The sequence below is a fragment of the Limanda limanda genome, chromosome 17 (genome assembly GCF_963576545.1).
Source record: "Limanda limanda chromosome 17, fLimLim1.1, whole genome shotgun sequence".
In the NCBI taxonomy this organism is placed as follows: Eukaryota; Metazoa; Chordata; class Actinopteri; order Pleuronectiformes; family Pleuronectidae; genus Limanda; species Limanda limanda.
The window spans coordinates 16,764,989-16,787,841 of record NC_083652.1 but is presented as its reverse complement, the minus strand read 5'-3'; the positions used below and the strand labels follow the sequence as shown (position 1 = coordinate 16,787,841).

General features: G+C 34.2%; 1 gene segment (V, D, J or C); it reads right to left on the bottom strand.

Annotated features, from left to right (window-relative positions):
* LOC133023570 (immunoglobulin heavy constant mu-like) overlaps window positions 1-22,853 on the bottom strand; it is a 24,280-nt gene extending 1,427 nt beyond the window's left edge. Inside the window, 4 exon segments of the C gene segment in view lie at window positions 914-1,216; window positions 2,694-2,742; window positions 22,363-22,670; window positions 22,766-22,853. Of these exon segments, the coding sequence occupies window positions 914-1,216; window positions 2,694-2,742; window positions 22,363-22,670; window positions 22,766-22,814 (709 nt within the window).

Sequence of the window (22,853 nt, the reverse complement as noted above, 5' to 3'; positions counted from 1 at the left end):
CAGGGAATAATATATATGCAGAAGCAGAGATTAACAATGTGCTACAATGACTGCGTATATAGATTTAATGTTGACTTTGAACAGAGTTCAGGACTTTTCTTTTTTATTGTATGCTATGCAAGTAGAACAAACACATGCACCTGGATTACAGTCCTTAATGAATTGTTTTTACGAAAGTGTGCAATAAGGGTAAAAAGGAAATATATGATTTTCATAGTTTCACAAGATTACACGTTTGAAAAGCAGAGATTTAATACTGGCTTCTGCATATACATTGACTTTTCAGGCAAGCACACGCATATTTCATGTGAATGTTAATTACCAACATACACTGAAAATGAGGTGAGCAGAAATTGGGAAGAACTGGGATTAAGCAGACAAATGGAAGGAAGAAGAGAACCCTGCGATAGTCTGTCCTGAGACAGGAGCAAAGGTTATAGAGTATATTAATAGAGACCAGAATAGAAGCTGAAAACACACGGGCGAGCTTTAGCCTTTTCATTCCACCTTACTGTTCACTATGTGCTACTAGTCAAGTAGACTAACAATTAAAATGAATAATGTGTCTCCCTGTTGAATCTCAAAACTTAAATCGTTTCCCTGTCCTATATTTCTGCAGCCTGTCTTACATTCTACAGTTATTTTGACTGTTAAAGGTTAACTTCTTGTCAAATTGTACTTAATTGATAAGGAGTAATACATTTTTCTTTACAGAATAGTAAATTATAAAATTGTATTTGACACAGTAATTAATAATAATAATAATAATATTAATAAAAGAGTAAAACATTAAAATTGTAGAACAGTTTTCAAATATGCTCGAAGCTCTGCCATGTAAACCTGCTACAATTCAAACCAATTACCAAACTAAATCTTCCGACAGATTTATATAGAACTTATAGATGGGTCTTACCTATCCTTTGGAACAAAGCTTCTCCATTTCCTGCAGCATGTGTCACAGCACACTTGTAATGGCCCGGCTTGCTCGTCTCCCAGTCCTGTTTCGGGACTTTGATTTGACTGACTCCTGTGTAGAGGTCGCCTTTCAGTACCGAAGGGTACTGAATAGAACCTGTCAAGGCAGCTCCATTTTTGTTCCATGCGAAAGTCAGTGAGGAGGGTGAGAAGCCGGTGGCGAGGCAGCCCAGAGTGACCATGCTTTCAGTCCCAGAACCACATGGCATCAGAGGGAACACAGTTGGTTTGGTTGAAGCAGCTAAGAATGGAAGAAAAAATAAATAAAAACATAGAAAAATGACAGAACATCTTCACCAAGCATTGACTAAGACAGAAGGAAGGCAATCAAGCTTTTGGTCAGTCCCCAAACAAAGCACTGCATCGAGGGCATTAGACTTAAAAAGTTAACTGTGGAAATTTTGAGGTGACCTCGTCCCGTGCGCCTTTAGGTATTTAAACGGTCATTATTTAGTTTTTTGTTGCACTAAAATTAACCACCTCTAAGAAATTATTCACGTTCATGCCATTTTTCCCTCTAGATAAAAAAAATAAGTAAATAACTTTAAATGCAGAACTTTAAAGTGTACACAACTTTGAAATGACATTTTGGAGAAAATAAGTTGTAAACTAAACACATAATCATTAGCATAATAACACAATCGTTTTTGTCCAATTTCAGCATTTATGTATTAGATTAAAACATTTTCTTACCTGAAGAAACTGTTACCGTGGTACCCGCTCCCCAGTAATCATAACGGCCATAGTAGCACAGTGCTGAATCTACTTGTGAGTTAATACAGTCACCATCTACCAATGATGATCACGAAAGCGTAATCTTAAAGTTGAATTTCTCTCCTTTTTAAATGATCCAAACAATGTACCATCGTTTTCTAATGAAACCATGGCTGTTTGAGTTTGAACTTTACATGCTGTGTTAAAACAATTAAGACTTGACATGATGAGAAATTATAATTTAAAAGCTTTAAAATATCCTACTGTACATTTTAGATGGAGAAATCACACGTCTGACATAATCTCATTACCCCACTTAACAATTAGGTTTTAACAACATGCAGTTAAAATCCAACTGAAGTTGACCGACAAGTTAAGAACTTTTTGTGAATTTGTTTTCAAGGGACTAAAGTATTGCACTGGAACAACAACTTAACCACTACATTCATGAACTTGTTTCCAGATATCTACCCTTTTCATGGTAGGTTATTTAATGATAATCCAGCCTCTGACACATTTCAATTTGCAGATTGGGATTCGTGGGATGAAACAAATCGTGATTTCTTTCAACACCAAAACATAAATCGAGTTCACCTGTACCATACATTCATTATCTGCAGGAGTCACAACAACTTTTGTCAAGTTTGTCAATCCAAATCTACAAAAAAGAGCAATTCAAAAAGTAACAGACTTACCTGATGTAACTGTAACCATCGTGCCTTGGCCCCAGTAGTCAAAAGCGTAATCACAGTGCGATACACCAATGCATTAAACATACAAAAACTATCACACTGAAATAGCTTTACGCCACATATATCGAAATATAAAATTTAGCTCTGTAGTTGCTACATTTTCAGAGCCAGAAGATCTTACCCTTACCCGTACCCTTTAAACTCTTAAAAACAATTACCTCCTGTGACTGTCACCATTGTAGTCACAAAAAGGAGTCAAAGTATAGACAAAATTGAATAGTTTTCACCCAAATGTATTAGATTCGTACTCACCAGAAGTTACCGTGACTTGTGTTCCTTGTCCCCAGTAGTCGAAGTAGTCACAGTGATCTATTTCAATCTGCTTCTAGTACAAATACAAAAAATGTTGTTCCAACCAGGGAGCATAAACAGGTTTCACTGACGAAGCAGTCCCCACTCAACGATTTCTTAACCATTTCCCTTGAGATCTTTCGTCTCCTGAGGTCGGGGTTTGTAAAAAATTAAGTAACGGTTGGAGACCACTTCCCCTTTAACGGACCCTCCTGTCAGCTCCACTTCCTGCAGCATGAAATTCACGCAACACTGGATTCAAATGCATCTTGTTTCTATTAAGCCTGATACAAGTTACAACCATAATAGAGCTCTGTGCCTACAGGTTCACATAGTCAGAATTTAGTTTGAAATGACATTAATTCCGCGTTATAACAAAACACTTTCGATGAAGTTATAACGTAAAACTTTTTACGTTAAAGCATGATACCTTCTTGTTAAAACAAAACCTTTCAATTCATACTCAAAGAAAACGCTTAAATCACAATCAATCAGATCTTGATGAACAATTTATTCCAGTTGAAAATCTTTACTGATGTACAGTGTTTAATTAGTTGGGAACAAAATGGTGTAACAACGGTCAATTGAAACCAAAATCATCCAACCAGTGAGGGCTCGATTCAAAAGCACGTCGGAAATCAACGTCAACAATTTAAATCACAGGCTGATCCAACTTGTGCACATTTCATCACGGCAACTACTAATGTGACTCAGTAGTGTGTCTGGTACAGTGGCCCTGAGAGCTCAATGCACTGCAACTTAAGAAAACACATGCAAGTAGACAAACAAAAGCAATTTGACCACACAAAACAAGACATTAAGCACAACACATTAAATAAACGCGCTGCAAATACAGGAAACGACAACGGAAGTGTTTCCAGAGGACACGTAAAAGTGATGGACACCTTCGGTTGTTATTGCTGCCGCAGTTTGGAGCTGTTAAAGTCGGCGTCCGTTAGTGATCTTGAAAATTGGCTAAACTGTAAACATTTCTGGTTTATTTGAATAAATAATCAACTTTATTACTGCAGATGTCTACTGTTAACCCTCTGACATCATCATGTCTTTAGAGCATCATGACTCCTCAATGGTTTGGGCTGGAGACATGCCGTTTTTTCCTGCTAAACTGAATAAACAGCTCTAACAAGCAAGCCCCTGTTTGTGAGTAATTTACAGCACTTAGCATTCACATTCTTTACTTTTCTCCAGGCAAGGTTTTGTCCATATTGTGGAACCAAATTTGTGGACGCATTGGACATTTTTGTGGCTCCTGTGGCAGCAGTGTCCATCACTTTTAAGTGTCCTTCAGTTGCCGTTTTCTGGAATTGCAGCGTGTTTCTGTATTGTGTTATGTTGTCAAATTGATAAAGATGTTTTCTTACTTTTGTTGTGTTTTGTCCACTTGCATGTGTTTTCTTAAGTTGCAGTGAGTTGAGCTCTCAGGGCCACCGTAGCACGGTATCCGAGTGCCTGTTTGCACTCAGGAAATGTCTGGACATGATCCTGATGATTCATGTCCTCAGTGAGATCCTGGACAGTCTGTGGTGGTAACTGGTGGCGTTGGATACACTGATGCATTTAGATTTAGGTCAGGGGAACGTGAGGGTCAGTCAATTGCATCAATGCCTTGGTCTATCAGGAACTGCCTACAACTCTGTCCTGCACCAGGAGGAAACCAGGGCCCACGGCACCAGCGTAAGGTCTGATAATCGCTCAGAGGATTTCATCCCGGTACCTAACAGCAGTCACGCTACTTTTGGCTCTTACAAGGAAATGCCTCCCCGGACCATCACTGACCCCCCGCCAAACCAGTCATGCTGGATGATGTTACAGGCAGAACAACATTCACCACAGCTTCTCCAGACTCTTCCACGCCTGTCACATGTGCTCAGTGTGAATTTATTCACAATCACTTGTGCTTCCTAAATAGATTGACATCCCTGAAGTTTAACTGAGTGGTGTTATACTGTGAAGATTACAGTATATTTATGTTTCTTTGGCAGCAACAGCTAGTGGTCGCCGGCATCCTGTTTTAGGGTTTTCTGTCAATCCAATTCGGGATTTTCTTCATATTTAAAACAAACATTGGCTTTGAGTCAAGGATAAACTGATTAGATTTGTTTGCCTTGTGAACATGATGATATCTTAGGAGCAACCCAAGGGAATTTTTTCAGATTTGGGACAAACACTCTTGTGGAATTACAGACGAACTGATAAGAATTTGTTGGTAAAAGGTCAAGGTCACTATGACCTTACAGAACACGTCTGAACATGAGATTTCAGGAACACCCATGGGTATTTGTATTAGATCTGGCACAAACATTCACTTGGACTCAAGGATGGACTGATTAGAATTTGTAGGTCAAAGGTAAAGGTCACTGTGACCTCACAAAACATGTTTTTGGTCTTGAGGACATCTCTAGTCTCCCTTTAGGGAATTTCATCAAATTTTGTCCAGTTGTCCATTGGTCTCCAAGATGAACTGACTGGATTTCAATGGTGTCACAACCTGGCTCAAAGCTGGACAAAGTAGGGAAGGCCTCACATGAGCTTAACCTAAAAATACGTTTATTTACAGAGATTAACAGGAAATGTAAATGTAGAAATCCATGTACAACCAAGACCAAATGCTGTGGAAGCCATAGGGAAGAGACAGACTGGCTGAATGTCTCCAGCCTGCAGCCAGACCAGGTGATGTGCATCTACCTGACGGCCAAGTTCCTCCCATCTGGCTGCAGAGAGAGACCTGATTTGATAGGATCGTGACAAGTGGCCAAAGGTCAAAGGCCACTGTTACCTCATATGAGTCTAAGGGAAAAAATGTGACATTAGTAGAATTAGGAGATAGCTGATAACTCCACTCAGCATAACTTAAATGGTACTAGCTCAGAAAAATGTTTTGGCATTTATCAAATGTTTTCTGTCAGAGATAATAGCTAAATCAGTTTTTTGAGAAGGGGACATACTGTAGGTTCTCTGGCCTCTAGTGCTGGTTGCTGAGCCTTTGGCTTCAAGTTTCAGTTTGTTAACTGGCTGCGGAAGCACCTGTTGTGGTGAGGATTATTTCCTCTGCATTACATAAATATCAACCAGAAGGATGTTGTCAACCACAAGTCCAAAATGTAAAATTTTCAACTGTCTTGTAATATTCATTCTAATTTAAGTCTTTGAGTCTAGCACCTTTTTGTTTTCCTAAAGTATAACTCGAAATATGTCTATCAAATAAGCGAAGATGTTAAAAATAAATACTTATTGGATCATTGATTGAACCATGAACTCTCATTTAAAACATACTTTAATTAGAACAATAAACTGGAAGTGGACAAAAATGTTAACTTTTTACAATAAATGAAATGAATCATAACTGCTGATTCAAAGCATGAGGAAGAAACGTTTATTAAATGAAATATGTCTAATAAATATGGAAATTGTTGTTATTGTTTTTCTTCTTTCTTGAGAACAATGCCAATGTTCCTCAGTTAAGTTCAAGACAAGTTTTTGTATTGCAGTATATCACTGTGGTTCCCCCCATACACAGCTCTTTATACTCGTACAAAAACCTCTGCCTGATGGTGCCCGGCCAGTATTTGTACTGTTTGCATTTATCTTACTGCAGTATTAAAAATATGGAGTCTTGATCATTGTTTTTACTTTTGTTACCTTGGCAAAGGAGGTTATGTTTTCATCCCTGTTTGTTGGCTTGTTTATTTATATGTAGACAAGACTACAAACAAAAGCATTACATTTTGGGGTATGTGCACTAGTTTATTTTGGTTTTATTTATTTTCAATCACATTTTTAAAACACAATTCTTTTGTGATGTCCTCATACAAACCTTTATGTGAGAACACATTACTGTCAATCTCTCTTCTTCCCATGATGTGTTTATTGAGACACAGACTGAACAGGCCTGCTAACGTAAATGGTTTGTGTATCAGCATCATACACAGCATTTTCTTTCTCAGAGGAAGTGAGTTTTTGAAATGGGATGTATCACTGTGGTCATTGTAGGACACAGTGATATCACCCTCTACAAAAACCCATACACAGTGGTACATGTAGAGACTGTGACGCATATGTGATATTCTCTCATTTTATCTACAGATACCCTCGAACCATTCGATGACATAACTCTAAATTTGGTCATCTTTATATTAGAATTTTATTATCCCTGTCCAGTGAAATAACACACAAAAGACAATTTTATTCAAATTCAACATATCAGGGCTGGGCGATAAAACAATATTACTAAATATGGCATTACCATTTCCACCATTATCAATATACCAAAGATTTACTATATATTGATTTAAGCATTGTGATAATGTAAAACTCGTCATTGAACTACATCACATTTGTAGAATATTTAGCTGTTTATTAACTGTTTCATTGTTTGCTTGGAGTTTAAAACGACAGCCTTCCCAAAGGAGCAGAAATCAGTCTTAACGATAAAAACTAAATAATAATAAGACATTTTTCTTTAATTATCATTATCGATTCATATGAAAACTTTTACATTTATATTATCTGTGGCCATTTCACTCACCCCTCGTACATATCCATAATTTATTAGATTTCAATATCAGCCAGTAGGGCTGTTGTTGACCACAGGTCCAAAATGTACAATTTTAAACTATCTTTTAATGTTAATTCTAATTTCAGTCTTTGAGTCTAACACCTTTTTGTTTTCCTAAGGTACAATTCGAAATATGGCTTACAAATTTCGAATTGTAAGCCATATGGGTTGTATTCGAAATTTACAATCCATATGGCTTACTGTTTAATAAGTGAATTAACACTTATTAGATAATTGATTAAACCATGAACTCTAATTTAAAACATACTTTAATTAACTTGACAACAAACTGTAAGTGGACAAAATCTTAACTTTCCTCAATAAATGAAATGGATCATATCTGCTGATACAAAGCTTGAGGCAGAAACACTGAAGCTTTTCCTGAGCTGTTTTGACTTTCATGTTTTTTCAGAGTAAAACTAAATGATGATATATATAGTTTATGCAATTTAACATCCCTGGGTAAAAATGACTCTTTCCAGTCGAGTGTGGTTGTGAACTTTATGCCATCATTACCACATATTGGTTGTTGAATTATACACTTGTTAGAGCTCAGTCTGCATTTCATATTGCATCAATGAAAGTGACTCCTCTCATATTGATTTTCATAATCAAATGTCGTCTTTATTTAAACAATAAAATTATATAAATACATTTAGAATATTTAGTGACAGCCCGAAAGTCTAATAACTATGGCAAATATTGTTATTGTTTTCCTTCTTTCTTGAGAGCAAGGCCTATGTGCCTCAGTTAGGTTTTTGTAATGCAATATATCACTGTGGCTACTCCCGTAGTTACACAGCTGTATATACTCATACAAAAACCTCTGCCTGATGGTGCGCGGCCAGTATTTGTACTGTTTGCATTTATCTTACTGCATTATAAAAAATATGGAATATCGATCACTGTTTTTACTTTTGTTACCTTGGCAAAGGAGGTTATGTTTTCATCCCTGTTTGTTGACTTGTTTATTTATATACAGACAAGACGACAAACAAAACACTGAACAGATATCCACGAAACCTTGTAGAAGTAAAGAACATGGACCAAGAAAGAAAACATAGCATTTTGGGGTATGTTCTATGTGCACTAGTTTATTTTGGTTTTATTTATTTTCAATCACAATTTGAAAACACAGTTTTTTTGTGATGTCCTCATACAAACCTTTATGTGAGAACACTTTACTGTCAATCTTTTATCTTCCCAAGACGTGTTTTGTGAGACACAGACTGAACAGGCCTGCTAATGAAATTGTTTTGTGTATCAGCATCATACACAGCATTTTGTCTCTCAGAGGAAGGAAGTTTTTGTAATGGGATGTATCACTGTGGCCATTGTTGTACACAGTGATATCACCCTCTACAAAAACCCATACACAGTGGTACATGTAGAGACTATGACACATATGTGATATTCTCTCATTTTATCCACAGATACCCTTGAACCATTCGACCATATAACTCTAAACTTTGTCATCTTTATATTAGATTGTTATTATCACTGTTCAGTGAAATACACACAAAAGACCAACTTATTCAACTTCAACATATCAGAGCTGGGTCATTAAACAATATCACTAAATATGGCATAATAATGTCCACCAATATATACCAAAGATTCAATATATATATATCGATTTAAGCATTGTGATGATGTAAAACTCTTTGTTGATCTACATCAGATTTGTCGAATGTTAAGCTGTTTATTAACTGTTTCATTCTTTGCTCTGAGTTTAAAACGACAGTCTTCACAAAGGAGCAGAAATCAGTCTTATAACGATAAAACCTAAATAATAAAATGATATTTTTCTTTAATTATCATTATCAATTAATATGAAAACTTTTACATTGATATAATCTTTGGCCATTTCAACCAGCACTCGTACATATCCATAATTTATTGGATTTCATAATCAACCAATAAGGATGTTGTTCACCACAAGTCCGAAATGTAACATTTTCAACTGTCTTTTAATGTTTATTCTAATTTAAGTCTTTGAGTCTAACACCTTTTTGTTTTCCTAAAGTACAATTCGAAATACGGCTTTCAAATAAGAGACAATATTACAATGAAATACTTATTGCATCCATGAACTCTTATTTAAAATATACTTTAAATGACTTGACAACAAACTGTAAGTGGACAAAAATCTTAACTTTCCTCAATAAATGACATTTATCATATCTGCTGATACAAAGCATGAGGAAGAAACACTGAAGCTTTTGCTGAGATGTTTTGACTTGCATGTTTTTTCAGAGTAAAACTAAATGATGATACATATAGTTTATGCAATTTACCATCACAGAGTGAAAAAGACTCTTTGCAGCCGAGTATGGTTATGAACTTTACGCCATCATTACCACATAGTGGTTGTTGAATTATGCACTTGTTAGAGCTCAGTCTGCATTTCATTTTGCATCAATGAAAGTGACTCCTTTCATATTGATTTTCACAATCAAATGTCGTCTTTATTTAAACAATAAAATTATATAAATACATTTAGAATATTCAGTGACAACCTTAATGTCTAATAAATATGGAAAATATTGTTATTGTTTTCCTTCTTTCTTGAGAACAGGGCCTATGTGCCTCAGTTAAGTTTTTGTATTGCAATATATCACTGTGGTGCCCCCCGTAGTACACAGCTGTTTATACTCATACAAAAACCTCTGCCTGATGGTGCAGGGCCAGTATTTGTACTGTTTGCATTTATCTTACTGCAGTATTAAAAATATGGAATCTTGATCACTGTTTTACTTTTGTTACCTCCGCCAAGGAGGTTGTGTTTTCATCCCTGTTTGTTGGCTTGTTTATTTATATGTTGACAAGACTACAAACAAAACACTGAACAGATTTCCCTGAAACTTTGTAGAAGGAAAGAACATGGACCAAGAAGGACAGCATTACATTTTGGGGTATGTGCTAACTGCTCTAGTTTATTGTTGTTTCATTTATTTTCAATCACATTTTTAAAACACTGTTTTTGTGATGTCCTCATACAAACCTTTATGTGAGAACACATTTCTGTCAATCTTTCATCTTCCCAAGACGTGTTTTGTGAGACACAGACTGAACAGGCCTGCTAACGCAATTGTTTTGTGTATCAGCATCATACACAACATTTTCTTCCTCAGAGGAAGGAAGTTTTTGTAATGGGATATATCACTGTGGACGTTGCTGTACACTGTGATATCACCCTCTACAAAAACCCATACACATTGGTACATGTAGAGACTATTACACATATGTGCTATTCTCTCATTTTATCCTCAGATACTCTCGAACCATTTGACCACATAACTCTAAGGTTTGTCATCGATATATTAGAATTTTCTTATCACTGTTCAGTGAAATAACACACAAAAGACCAACTTATTCAACTTCATCATATCAGGGCTGGGCGATAAAATAACATCACTAAATATGGCATTAGAAATTATACCAATATCAATGTACCAAAGATTCAAAATATATATTTTTAAGCATTATTATTATGTAAATCTCATCATTGATCTACATTAGATTTGTAGAATGTTTAGCTGTTTATCGACCTTTTCATTCTTTGCTCTGAGTTTAAAACGACAGCCTTCACAATGGAGCAGAAATCAGTCTTTAAAAATAAAAACTAAATAATAAAATGACATTATTCGTGATAAATATCATCATACATCGATATGAAAACTTTTACATTGATATAATCTGTGGCCATTTCACTCAGCCTTCGTACATATCCATGATTTATTGGATTTCATAATCAACCTGTAAGGATGTTGTTAACCATGAGTCCAAAATGTACAAATTTTCAACTCTCTTTTAACATTTATTCTAATTTAAGTCAGTGAGTCTAACACCTTTTTGTTTTCCTAAAGTCCAATTTCGAAATATGGATATCAAATAAGAGATAATGTTACAATGAAATACTTATTTGATCATTGATTGAACCATGAACTCTCATTTATAACATACATACATTAACTTGACAACAAACTGTAAGTGGACAAACATCTTAACATTTCTCAATGAATGAAATGTATCATATCTGCTGATACAAAGCATGAGGAAAAAACGCTGAAGCTTTTCCTGAGATGTTTTGACTGACATGTTTTTTCAGAGTAAAACTAAATGATGATACATATAGTTTATGCAATTTACCATCACAGAGTGAAAAAGACTCTTTGCAGCCGAGTGTGGTTGTGAACTTTACGCCATCATTACCATATAGTGGTTGTTGAATTATGCACTTGTTAGAGCTTAATCTGTGTTTCATATTGCATCAATTAAAGTGACTCCTCTCGTATTGATTTTCACAATCAAATGTCGTCTTTATTTAAGCAATTCAAATTATATGAATACATTTAGAATATTCAGTGACAGCCCTTATGTCTAATAAATATGGAAAATATTGTTATTGTTTTCCTTTTTTCTGGAGAACAGTGCCTATGTGCCTCAGTTAAGTTTTTGTATTGCAAGATATCACTGTGATACCCGTAGTTACACAGCTGTTTATACTCATACAAAAACCTCTGCCTTATGGTGCACGGCCAGTATTTGTACTGTTTGCATTTATCTAGCTTCAGTATTAAATTATGGAATCTTGATCACTGTTTTTACTTTTGTTACCTCCGCCAAGGAGTTTATTTTTTCATCCCTGTTTGTTGACTTGTTTATTTATATGTAGACAAGACTACAAACAAAACACTGAACAGATTTCCATGAAACTTGGTAGAAGGAAAGTACATGGACCAAGAAAAAAAAAAGTACATTTACGGGTATGTGCTATGTGCACTTGTTTATTTTAGTTTATTTATTTTCAATCACGATTTTAAAACACAATACACCTTTTTGTGATGTCCTCATACAAACCTTTATGTGAAAACACATTACTGTTAATCTCTCTTCTTCCCAAGACGTGTTTTGTGAAACACAGACTGAACAGGCCGGCTAACGTAATTGTTTTGTGTATCAGCATCATACACAGCATTTTCTCCCTCAGAGGAAGGAAGTTTTTGTGATGGGATGTATCACTGTGGTCATTGTAGGACACAGTGATATCACCCTCTACAAAAAGCCATACACGGTGGTACATGTAGAAACTATGACACATATGTGATATTCTCTCATTTTATCCACAGATACCCTCGTATCATTCAATGACATTACTCTAAAGTGTATCATCTTTATATTAGTATTTTATTATCACTGTTCAGTGAAATAACACACAAAACACCAACTTATTCAACTTCAACATATCAGGGCTGGGTGATAAAACAATATCACTAAATATGGCATTTTAATTTTCACCATTACCAATATACCAAGGATTCAATATATATCAATTTAAGCATCGTGATAATGTAAAACTCGTCGTTGATCTACATCAGATTTGTAGAATGTTAAGCTGTTTTTTAACTTTTTCATTCTTTGCTCTGAGTTTAAAACGACAGCCTTCACAAAGGAGCAGAAATCCGTCTTTTAACGATAAAAACTAAATAATGTGAAATTTTTCTTGAATTATCATTATCGATTGATATAAAAACTTTTACATTGATATAATCTTTGGCCATTTCAACCAGCCCTCGTACAATATCCATCATTTATTAAATTTCAATATCAACCAGTAAGGATGTTGTTAACCACAAGTTCAAAATGTACAATTTTCAACTATCTTTTCATATTTATTCTAATTTAAGTCTTTGAGTCTAACACCTTTTTTGTTTTTCTAAATTCCAATTGGAAATATGGATATCAAATAAGAGATTTGTTACAAGAAAATACTTTGTGCCTCAGGTAAGTTTTTGTATTGCAATTTATCACTGTGGCCACCCCCCGAGTACACAGCTGTTTATACTCATACAAAAACCTCTGCCTGATGGTGTGCGGCTAGTATTTCTACTGAGTGCAATTATCTAGCTTCAGTATTAAAAATATTGAATCTTGATCACTGTTTTACTTTTGTTACCTCCACCGAGGAGGTTATTTTTCACCCCTGTTTGTTTGCTTGTTTATTATATGTAGACAATACTACAAACAAAACACTGAACAGCTTTCCATGAAACTTTGTAGAAGGAAAGAACATGGACCAAGAAAGAAAGCATTACATTTTGGGGTATGTGCTATGTGCTCTAGTTTATTTTTGTTTGATTTATTTTCAATCACATTTTTAAAAGACAATTAATTTTTTGTGATGTCCTCATACAAACCTTTATGTGAGAACAAATTAATGTCAATCTTTCATCTTCCCAAGACGTGTTTTGTGAGACACAGACTGAACAGGCCTTCTAACGCAATTGTTTTGTGTATCAGCATCATACACAACATTTTCTCCCTCAGAGGAAGGGAGTTTTTGTTATGGTATGTATCGCTGTGGTCATTGTAGGACATAGTGATATCACCCTCTACAAAAACCCATACACAGTGCTACATGTAGAAACTATGTGACATATGTGATATTCTCTCATTTTATCCACAGATACCCTCGAGCTATTCGATCACATAACTCTAAACTTTGTCATCTTTATATTATAATTTTAATATCACTTTAATATTCAGTGGAGTAACACACAAAATACCAACTTATTCAACTTCAACATATCAGGGCTGGGCGACAACACAATATCACTATATATGGCATTATAATTTCCACCAATATCAATATATCAAATATTCAATATATTTCTATTTAAACATTTTGATAATGTAAAACTCATCATTGATCTACATCAGATTTGTAGAATATTTTGCTGTTTATTAACTTTTTCATTCTTTGCTCTGAGTTTAAAATTACAGCCTTCACAAAGGAGCAGAAATCAGTCTTTAGATGATAAAAACTAAATAATAAAATTACATTATTCGTTATAAATATCATCATAGATGATATGAAAACTTTTACATTTATATAATATGTGGCCATTACACTCAGTCCTCGTATATATCCATAATTTGCTGGATTTCATAATCAACCAGTAAGGATGTTGTTAACCACAAGTCCAAAATGTAAAATTTTCAACTATCTTTTAATATTTATTCTAATTTAAGTCTTTGAGTCTAACACCTTTTTGTTTTCCTAAAGTTCAATTCGAAATATGGATATCAAATAAGAGATAATGTTACAATGAAATACTTATTGGATCATTGATTGAACCATGAAATCTCATTTAAAACATACTTTAATTAACTTGACAACAAACTGTAAGTGGACAAAAGTCTTTACCTTTTTCAATAAATGAAATGTATCTTTTCTGCTGATACAAAGCATGAGGAAGAAACACTGAAGCTTTTCCTGAGATGTTTTGACTTTCATGTTTTTATCACGGTAAAACTAAATGATGATACACATAGTTTATGCAATTTACCATCACAGAGGGAAAATGACTCTTTGGTGGTTGTGAACTTTACGCCTCATTACCACATAGTGGTTGTTGAATTATGCACTTGTTCGAGCTTAATCTGTGTTTTTATTTTGCATCAATGAAAGTGACTCTTCTCATATTGATTTTCACAATCAAATGTCGTCTTTATTAAAACAATAATATTATATAATTACATTTAGAATATTCAGTGACAGCCCTAATGTCTAATTAATATGGAAAATGTTGTCATTGTTTTTTTTCTTTCTTGAGAACAGGGCCTATGTGCCTCAGTTAAGTTTTTGTATTGCAATATATCACTGTGCCCCACTGCCCCATACACAGCTGTATATACTCATACAAAAACCTCTGCCTGATGGTGCACGCCCAGTATTTGTACTGTTTGCATTTATCCAGCTTCAGTATTAAAAATACGGTATATCGAACACTGTTTTACTTTTGTTACCTCCGCTAAGGAGATTACGTTTTCACCCCTGTTTGTTGGCTTGTTTATTTATATGTAGAAAAGACTACAAACAAAACACTGAACAAATTTCCATGAAACTTTGTAAAAGGAAAGAACATGGACCATGAAAGAAAGCATTACATTTTGGGGTATGTGCTATGTGCTCTAGTTTATTTTATTTTTATTTATTTTCAATCACATTTTTAAATACTGTTTTTTTGTGATGTCCTCATACAAACCTTTATGTGAGAACACATTGCTGTCAATGTTTCATCTTCCCAAGATGTGTTTTGTGAGACACAGACTGAACAGGCCTTCTAACGCAATTGTTTTGTGTTTCAGCCTCATACACAACATTTTCTCTCTCAGAGGAAGGGAGTTTTTGTTATGGTATGTATCACTGTGGTCACTGAAGGACACAGTGATATCACCCTCTACAAAAACCTATACACATTGGTACATGTAGAAACTATGACACATTTGTGATATTCTCTCATTTTATCTAGAGATACCCTCGAACCATTCGATGACATAACTCGAAAGTTTGTAATATTTATATCAGAATTGTGTTATCACTGTTCATTGAAGTAACACACAAATTCAATTTAATTCAACTTCAACCTATCAGAGCTGGGCAATAAAACAATATCACTAAATATGGCTTAATAATTTCAACCATTATCAATGTATCAAAGATTCAAGATATATCGATTTAAGCATTGTGATTATGAAAAACTCATCGTTGATCTAGCTCAGATTTGTAGAATGTTTAGCTGTTTATTAACTGTTTCATTCTTTGCTCTGAGTTTAAAATGACAGCCTTCACAAAGGAGCAGAAATCAGTCTTTAAACGTTAAAAACTAAATAATAAAATTACATTTTTCTTTAATTATCATTATCGATTGATATGAAAACTTTTACATTGATATAATCTGTGGCCATTTCACTCAGTCCTCGTACATATCCATTATTTATTAGATTTCAGAATCAAACAGTAAGGATGTTGTTAACCATGTTGTTAGTCCAAAATGTACACATTTTCAATTGTCTTTTAATATTTATTCTAATTTAAGTCTTTGAGTCTTACATCTTTTTTTCCCCTAAAGTACAACTAGAAATATTTCTATCAAATAAGAGATAATGTTGAAATTATATACTTATTGGATCATTGATTGAACCATGAACTCTCATTTAAAATATACTTTAATTAACTTGACAACAAACTGTAAGTGGACTTAAATCTTAACCGTTCTCAATAAATGAAATGTATCACATCTGATGATACAAAGCATGAGGAAGAAACACTGAAGCCTCCTCTCGTATTGATTTTCACAACCAAATGTCATCTTTATTTAAAAAGTAAAATTATATAAATACATTTAGAATATTCAGTGACAGCCCTAATGTCTAATACATGTGGAAAATGTTATTGTTTTCCTTCTTTCTTGAGAACAGGGCCTATGTGCCTCAGTTAAGTTTTTGTATTGCAATATATCACTGTGGTTCCCATGATACACAGCTGTATATACTCATACAAAAACCTCTGCCTGATGGTGCGCGGCCAGTATTTGTACTGAGTGCATTTATCTAGCTTCAGTATAAAAAATATGGAATCTTGATCACTGTTTTTACTTTAGTTACCTCCGCCAAGGAGGTTATGTTTTCATCCCTGTTTGTTGACTTGTTTATTCATATGTAGACAAGACTACAAACAAAACACTGAACAGATTTCCATGAAACTTTGTAGAAGGAAAGAACATGGACCAAGAAAGAAAAAATTACATTTTGGAGTATGTGCTATGTACTCTAGTTTATTTTAGTTTTATTTATTTTCAACAACATTTTTAAAACACAATTCTTTTGTGATGTCCTCATACAAACCTTTATGTGAGAACACATTACTGTCAATCCTTTATCTTCCCAAGACGTGTTTTGTGAGACACAGACTGAACAGGCCTGCTAACACAATTGTTTTGTGTTTGAGCATCATACACAACATTTTCTCCCTCAGAGGAAGGAAGTTTTTGTAATGGGATGTATAACTGTGGTCATTGTAGGACACAGTGATATCACCTTCTACAAAAACCCATACACAGTGGTACATGTAGAAACTATGACACATATATGATATTCTCTAATTTTATCCACAGATACCCTCGAACCTTTAGGAGACATAACTCTAAAGTTTGTAATCTTTATATCAGAATTGTATTATCACTGTTCAGTGAAGTAACACACAAAACACCAACTTATTCAACTTCAACATATCAGAGTTGGGCAATAAAACAATATCACTAAATATGGCATAATAATTTCCACCAATATATACCAAAGATTCAATATATATCGATTCAAGCATTGTGATGATGTAAAACTCTTTGTTGATCTACATCAGATTTGTCGAATGTTAAGCTGTTTATTAACTGTTTCATTCTTTGCTTTGAGTTTAAAATGACAGCCTTCACAAAGGAGCAGAAATCAGTCTTTTAACGATAAAAACTAAATAATAAAATGATATTTTTCTTTAATTATCATTATCGATTAATATGAAAACTTTTACATTGATATAATCTGTGGCCATTTCAACCAGCCCTTGTACATATCCATAATGTATTGGATTTCATAATCAACCAGTAAGGATGTTGTTCAACACAAGTCCAAAATGTTCAATTTTCAACTGTCTTTTAATATTTATTCTGATTTAAGTCTTTGAGTCTAACACCTTTTTGTTTTCCTAAAGGCCAATTAGAAATATGTTTATCAACTAGGAGATAATGTTAAAATTAAATACTTATTGGATCATTGGTTGAACCATGAACTCTCATTTAAAATATACTTTAATTAACTTGACAACAAACTGTAAGTGGACTAAAATCTTAACATTTCTCAATAAATTAAATGTATCATATCTGCTGATACAAAGCATGAGGAAAAAACGCTGAAGCTTTTCCTGAGATGTTTTGACTTTCATGTTTTCTCAGAGTAAAACTAAATGATGATACATATAGTTTTCAAAATTTACCATCACAGAGTGAAAAAGACTCTTTGCAGCCTAGTGTGGTTGTGAACTTTACGCCATCATTACCACATAGTGATTGTTGATTTATGCACTTGTTAGAGCTGAGTCTGCATTTCATATTGCATCAATTAAAGTAACTCCTCTCGTATTGATTTTCACAATCAAATGTCGTCTTCATTTATACAATAAAAATTATATGAATACATTTAGAATATTCAGTGACAGCCCTAATGTCTAATAAATATGGAAAATATTGTTATTGTTTTCCTTCTTTCTTGAGAAGAGGGCCTTTGTGCCTCAGTTAAGTTTTTGTATTGCAATATATCACTGTGGCCCCCCCCGTAGTTACACAGATGTTTATACTCATACAAAAACCTCTGCCTGATGGTGCATTTGTACTGTTTGCATTTATCTTACTGCAGTATTCAAAATATGGAATCTTGATCACTGTTTTTACTTTTGTTAGCTCCGCCAAGGAGGTTATGTTTTCATCCCTGTTTGTTGGCTTGTTTATTTATATGCAGACAAGACTACAAACAAAACACTGAACAGATTTCCCTGAAACTTTGTAAGAGGAAAGAACATGGACCAAGAAAGATAGCATTACATTTTGGGGTATGTGCTCTAGTTTATTTTTGTTTTATTTATTTTCAATCACATTTGTAAAACACTTTTTTTGTGATGTCCTCATACAAACCTTTATGTGAGAACACTTTACTATCAATCTCTTATCTTCCCGCGACGTGTTTTGTGAGACACAAACTGAACAGGCCTGCTAACGCAATTGTTTTGTGTTTCAGCCTCACACACAACATTTTCTCTCTCAGAGGAAGGGAGTTTTTGTAATGGGATGTATCACTGTGGCCACTGTTGTACACAGTGATATCACCCTCTACAAAAAACTATACACAGTGGTACATGTAGAAACTATGACACATATGTGATATTCTCTCATTTAATCCAGAGATACCCTCGAACCATTCGATGACATAACTCTAAAGTTTGTAATATTTATATCAGAATTGTGTTATCACTGTTCAGTGAATTAACACACAAATCAATTTTATTCAACTTCAACATATCAGAGCTGGGCAATAAAACAATATCACTAAATATGGCTTCATAATTTCCACCATTATCAATGTACCAAAGATTCAATATATATTGATTTAAGCATTGTGAAAATGTATAACTCATCGTTGATCTACATCAGATTTGTCGAATGTTTAGCTGTTTATTAACTGTTTCATTCTTTGCTCTGAGTTTAAACCGACAGCCTTCACAAAGGAGCAGAAATCAGTCTTTTAACGATAAAAACTAAATAATAAAATTATATTTTTCTTTAATTATCATTATCGATTAATATGAAAACTTTTACATTAATATAATCTTTGGCCATTTCAACCAGCCCTTGTACATATCCATAATTTATTGGATTTCATAATCAACCAATAAGGATGTTTAACACAAGTCCAAAATGTTCAATTTTCAACTGTCTTTTAATATTTATTCTGATTTAAGTCTTTTAGTCTAACACCTTTTTGTTTTCCTAAAGGCAAAATAGAAATATGTTTATCAACTAGGAAATAATGTTACAATTAAATACTTATTGGATCATTGATTGAACCATGAACTCTCATTTAAAATATACTTTAATTAACTTGACAACAAACTGTAAATGGACTTAAATCTCAACATTTCTCAATAAATGAATTGTATCATATCTGCTGATACAAAGCATGAGGAAAAAACGCTGAAGCTTTTCCTGAGATGTTTTGACTTTCATGTTTTTTCAGAGTAAAACTAAATGAGGATACATATTTTTTATGCAATTTACCATCACAGAGTGAAAATGACTCTTAGCAGCCGAGTGTGGTTGTGAACTTTACACCATCATTACCACATAGTGGTTGTTGAATTATGCACTTGTTAGAGCTCAGTCTGCATTTCATATTGCATTAATGAAAGTGACTCCTCTCATATTTATTTAACAATCAAATTGCGTCTTTATTAAAACAAAAAAATTATACAAAAACATTTTGAATATTCAGTGACAGCCCTAATTTATAATAAATATGGAAAATGTTGTTATTGTTTTCCGTCTTTCTTGAGAACAGTGCCTATGTGCCTCAGTTAAGTTTTTGTATTGCAATATATCACTGTGCCCCACCCCCCCATACACAGTTGTATATACTCATACAAAAACCTCTGCCTGATGGTGCACGCCCAGTATTTGTACTGTTTGCATTTCTCTTATTTCAGTATTAAAAATACGGAATCTTGATCACTCTTTTCATCCCTGTTTGTTGGCTTGTTTATTTATATGCAGACAAGACTACAAACAAAACACTGAACAGATTTCCATGAAACTTTGAGGAAGGAAAGAACATGGAACAAGAAAGAAAACATTACATTTTGGGGTATGTGCTATGTGCTCTAGTTTATTTTATTTTAATTTATTTTCAATCACATTTTTAAAACACAATTCTTTTGTGATGTCCTCATACAAACCTTTATATGAGAACACATTACTGTCAATCTTTCATCTTCCCAAGACGTGTTTTGTGAGACACAGACTGAACAGGCCTGCTAACTGAATTGTTTTGTGTATCAGCATCATACACAGCATTTTGTCTCTCAGAGGAAGGGAGTTTTTGTAATGGGATGTATCACTGTGGCCATTGTTGTACACAGTGATATCACCCTCTACAAAGACCCATACACAGTGGTACATGTAGAAACTATGACACTTATGTGATATTCTTTCATTTTATATTCAGATACCCTCGAACCATTCGATGACATAACTCTAAAGTTTGTAATCTTTATATTAGAATTTTATTATCACTGTTTAGTGAAATAACACATAAAACACCAATTTATTCAACTTCAACATATCAGGGCTGGGCGATTAAACAACATCACTACATATGGCATTATAATTTCCACCAATACAGTCTTTTAACGATAAAAACTAAATAATAATAAGAATTTGTAATGATAAATATCATTATCGATTGATATGAAAACTTTTTCATTGATATAATCTGTGGTCGTTTCACTCAGCCCTTGTACATATCCATAATTTATTTGATTTCATAACAAAGACAGCCTATGTTTACCTTGGCTAACTATTAAATGATGATTTCACACCCAACTTTTTATTTTAGGAATGGTAATTTTACAATTACAAATAAAAGCTTTGAAATTTACCTGATCAACTCATCGGTCATGCGATGTTGCTCGCTCGACGATTTACAGTAGGAATATGCATGTGTTTTCACAGCATAATTTAATTCTGTAATTATATTTTAGGGCTTTTTTTATTGATCCTTTCCATCACTGACACATAGCTATTTGGAAATAGCATCTAAAAATTGAATCTTGAATGGAAGAAAGGCTTGAGGTACAGTTTTTCTCCTCACACAGTGGGGACAGTGCACATAGAAACCTCTAGATGGCAGCACAGACACAGAGATTTTTTGCACTCGTCTCCATTTGCAGAATGAACCTGGAAAGCAGAGCTGCTGCTCCGTGTCAAACATTAAGCAGATTGTTAATGGAATGAAACGCTTTTGATTTAGGCCTGCATGAATTTGGTCAAACAGCTTAACAGTCAAATCACCTCTTGATATCTTGTCTTCACTGCTCATGACCACGTTTGAAAAAACAGTTAAAAGGCCTTGTTGTCGTGGTTTGGTTTACCCGCATGTAGACATTAGTGAGTGTATGTTTTATTTCTTTATCAGTCTCAGAGCTGAATAAGAGACATTTGAGACTAGTCTTACCTTAGCTAGATAATTCTAACTTTACTTCAGACAGATTCTCTGCAGCAGACTTTAGGAAACTTTTCAGTCAAGTCATCATGAAACTCAGAAGCAAAGGTCTTCATCTGCCTTCTTCATGTTCAAGAAAGAATGAAACCATTAACTCGTTGATTAGTTTTTTCTACTTAGTCAGGATCAATTGGCATTTAGTATAGATCAACAAATGTCATATTTATGACTTTTGACTGTTTGGAATGAAATCATGAAGACAACAACAAAAAATTACCTATAATTAATTTTGGTACCCTATATACATTTATAACGCCTGTAAAAAAGGTGTGTAAAGTGTGTAAAGGACTTAATGATTGTGGGAAACAGATGTTACTGAGATCACATTGCTATTTGTGGTCTGTTGAGGTTTTTGTTCAGCAGCTCCACTGTCCTCAGTCACTGTGGCTCTCGAGCACAGAATTAAACAGCAGCATCTTCTGCTTTCAGACTCTCGACCTGGAGGAACTGAGTGCTGCTGGAAACATCCTCAGTCATGATGAAACGGTTTTGAAAGGAGCTGCCATAGCTGGCAGAGTTTGAACCTGCGTTCATCTGCCCGATCCACTCCAAAGCTTCCCCTGGCCTCTGCCGTATCCAGTGTATAAAGTACTTTGTCATGTCAAACCCAGACATGACACATGACATCTTCACCGTCTCTCCAAGTGTTTTCACCTGCGATGGAGACTGGTCCATTTTGATCTCACTCCAAACTCCTGTAAGTAAAGAAATGATGAACATTATCCAGCAAACTTGTAAACCACACGTTAGACAAGTTACAAAATAACAAAAGCAGGATTGATTTTCTCACCATGAACAGTAACTACAAATAATAAACCCCAGACAAGTGTGTTTTCCATTCTCTGACAGACACTGTAGTTCTTTGACTGGTGATTCAA